The following is a 3,427-nucleotide window of genomic DNA, read 5'->3' on the forward strand; positions in this document are numbered from 1 at the left end:
GCCTTCGAGAGGAAAAGGAAGGGTGGAGGAGGGGGGATTTCAGAGGAGTTTTGCAAGTCGCTGCCTTGCCGCCCCCTTCCCCCCCAACCTTGCAGCCTGCTTTGCCCTCCCTTTGCAGCCTCTGCTCCTGGCCGTTTTCACTGGGGATTTCTTCTTTCTCTCCTTACCGGTCTTAAAAGGTTTGACTGTAGGTACTGAAGCAGGGATCGACGGCGCATAAAGATGCTGAAGGGTGTTTGGTTGCTCAGTTTGTTAACAGTGGCTGGGATCTCGCGGACAGAGAGTCGCAAACCTGCCAAAGACATTTGCAGCAAGAGCCGCTGCCCTTGCGAGGAGAAGGAGAACGTGCTGAACATTAATTGTGAAAACAAAGGATTTACAACCGTCAGCCTCCTCCTGCCGCCACCGTCCAAGATCTACCAGCTGTTTCTCAACGGGAACGCGCTGACCCGCCTGCTCCCCAATGAGTTCGTCAACTACTCTAATGCTGTGACCCTCCATTTGGGCAACAACGACATGCAGGAGATCCGCACAGGGGCCTTCAGTGGCCTCCGCACCCTCAAGAGGCTGCACCTGAATAACAACAAGCTGGAAGTGCTGAAGGAGGACACATTCCTGGGCTTGGAGAGTCTGGAGTACCTGCAGGCCGATTATAATTACATTAGTGCCATTGAGGCGGGGGCCTTCAGCAAGCTAAACAAGCTCAAGGTGCTGATTCTCAATGACAATCTCCTGCTGTCCCTGCCCAGCAATGTCTTCCGCTTTGTGCTCCTCACTCACCTGGACCTGCGGGGGAACCGGCTGAAGATGATGCCATTTGCTGGTGTGCTGGAGCACATTGGAGGCATCATGGAAATCCAGCTGGAGGAAAATCCTTGGAACTGCACCTGCGACTTGCTGCCACTCAAGGCCTGGCTAGACACCATCACTGTGTTCGTGGGCGAGATAGTCTGCGAAACCCCCTTCAGGCTTCATGGGAAAGATGTGACCCAGCTCACCAGGCAAGATCTCTGCCCTAGGAAAAGCTCCAGTGATTCAAATCAGAGGGAAAAACACCCTGTCCTCTCAGACCCACACATCTCAAGGCTATCGCCCACAGCAAACTCTGCCATCAATTCCACCAGAGCTCCAAAAGCCAGCCGGCCACCCAAAACCAGGAACCGCCCCACACCCCGTGTCACTGTGTCGAAAGACAGACAAATATTTGGACCTATCATGGTTTACCAGACAAAGTCTCCTGTGCCCATCACCTGCCCAGCTGGCTGCATCTGTACTTCGCAGAGCTCAGACAATGGCTTAAATGTGAACTGCCAAGAGAAAAAGATAAGTAACATCTCCGATCTCCACCCTAGGCCAACCAGTCCAAAGAAACTTTACCTTACCAGTAACTATCTGCAAGTCATTTTTAGAACGGATCTCATAGAATACAGCTCTCTGGATTTGTTACATCTAGGAAATAACAGAATTGCAGTGATACAAGAAGGTGCCTTTACAAACCTCACAAGTTTACGTAGACTTTATCTTAATGGCAACTACCTGGAGATTCTGTACCCATCTATGTTTGATGGGCTGCACAGCCTGCAATATCTCTACCTAGAGTACAATGTCATTAAGGAGATCCTACCACGCACCTTTGATGCTCTGAGTAATCTTCATCTGTTATTTCTCAATAACAACCTGCTCAGATCCTTGCCTGACAATGTCTTCGGCGGCACTTCCCTCACCAGACTCAACCTTAGAAACAACCATTTCTCATACCTGCCTGTGAGAGGAGTCTTGGACCAGCTCTCAGCTCTAATTCAGATAGACCTCCAGGAGAACCCTTGGGACTGCACATGTGACATTCTGGGGCTGAGGAACTGGATAGAGCAAGTGACTGACCAGAACAACCAACAGTCAAATCCCCCCGTAGTGATCAATGAAGTCATATGTGAGTCTCCCACCAAGCACTCTGGAGAGCATCTGAAATTTCTAAGCAAAGAAGCCATCTGTCCAGAGAACCCCAACTTGTCAGATTCTTCTCTCCTCTCCATGAATAAGAACACAGATACACCCCATCTCCTTGGTGTCTCACCCAGCTCCTACCCAGAAATACACACTGAAGTTCCACTGTCTGTCTTAATTTTAGGCTTGCTGGTTGTGTTTATTTTGTCAGTCTGTTTTGGGGCAGGCCTGTTTGTCTTTGTCCTTAAGCGCCGGAAGGGGGTGCAAAGCATGCCCAGCAGCACAAACAACTTAGATATAAGTTCATTTCAGCTCCAGTATGGGTCTTACAACACTGAGACCCACGATAAAACTGAAGGACATGTTTATAACTACATTCCCCCTCCTGTTGGACAGATGTGCCAAAACCCAATCTACATGCAAAAGGAAGGGGATCCAGTTGCCTATTACAGGAATCTCCATGAGTTTAGCTATAGCAATCTTGACCACAAAAAGGAAGAGCCTACCAATCTTGCATTTACAATCAGTGCAGCCGAATTACTGGAAAAGCAATCCTCGCCAAGGGAACCAGAGCTTCTGTATCAAAATATTGCAGAAAGGGTCAAGGAACTCCCCACTGGAGGATTAGTTCATTATAACTTTTGCACCTTACCCAAAAGGCAGTTTGCCCCTTCATATGAATCAAGACGCCAAAACCAGGACAGGATAAATAAAACTGTTTTATATGGAACTCCCAGGAAATATTTTGCAGAACAGTCTAAACCCGAGCATCCTTTACTCCAAGGAAAGCTACAAACAGAACCAGACTACCTCGAAGTTCTGGAAAAACAAACTGCAATCAGTCAGCTGTGAGGGGGGAGGTGGGAGACAAAGGAAACTTTTTAAATGAACTCAGCATCACATTTGATTGAGTCTGAACTCAGTGCTGATGTCATCAGTCGCATTCCCAACTTTTCCACTTTTTAAATTGGAGAGGGAGTGAGAGAGAAATGGAACCCTTGCAGCATAGCAGGGATATGGTGTTGCTTTTGCAACGTTCCCTATAAGTTATTTCTATATCTCTCTCCTTTTGACCCTTCTGTAGGAACTGTCACTGCAAATGTATGTTTCTGTAATAGATCTTGCATAATTCTTTTTGATTTGGAAGGAAACAAGGAAGGTGGTCTTTGGGTTTTCTGTTGTTTGTTTGTTTTTTTCTCTTGTTTTTTCATTTCAAAGTGGGAACTTAATGTATTATGTAGAAGATCTCCAAAGATCTTTTCTCCTGGACTATGACTTTCTTTTGTAAATAATAATATACAGTACTGCTGTTTCAATTACCAAGTATAGCCACTGGGCGTCACTTTTTTGTGTTAAAGTGCCTTTGCACTTTAAGTACATTATTACTTAATTGTTGCTCTTAGCTTTGATAAATTGAACCTATTTTAATGTGTTGTATTTTTGAAATTAAAAAAAAATTGTAAAATAGATCTATATGTCAGCT

General features: G+C 46.0%; 1 protein-coding gene across 1 annotated transcript; it reads left to right on the top strand.

Moving 5' to 3' along the window:
* The first annotated feature begins 222 nt into the window (after positions 1-222).
* Positions 223-2,796, top strand: SLITRK2 (SLIT and NTRK like family member 2). Its single transcript, XM_009640449.2, has one exon. It carries the CDS (start codon positions 223-225, stop codon positions 2,794-2,796), a length of 2,574 nt encoding a protein of 857 aa, XP_009638744.1.
* Positions 2,797-3,427: the final 631 nt, after the last annotated feature.

The sequence above is a fragment of the Egretta garzetta genome, unplaced genomic scaffold (assembly GCF_000687185.1).
Source record: "Egretta garzetta isolate BGI_Z169 unplaced genomic scaffold, ASM68718v1 scaffold556, whole genome shotgun sequence".
In the NCBI taxonomy this organism is placed as follows: domain Eukaryota; kingdom Metazoa; phylum Chordata; class Aves; order Pelecaniformes; family Ardeidae; genus Egretta; species Egretta garzetta.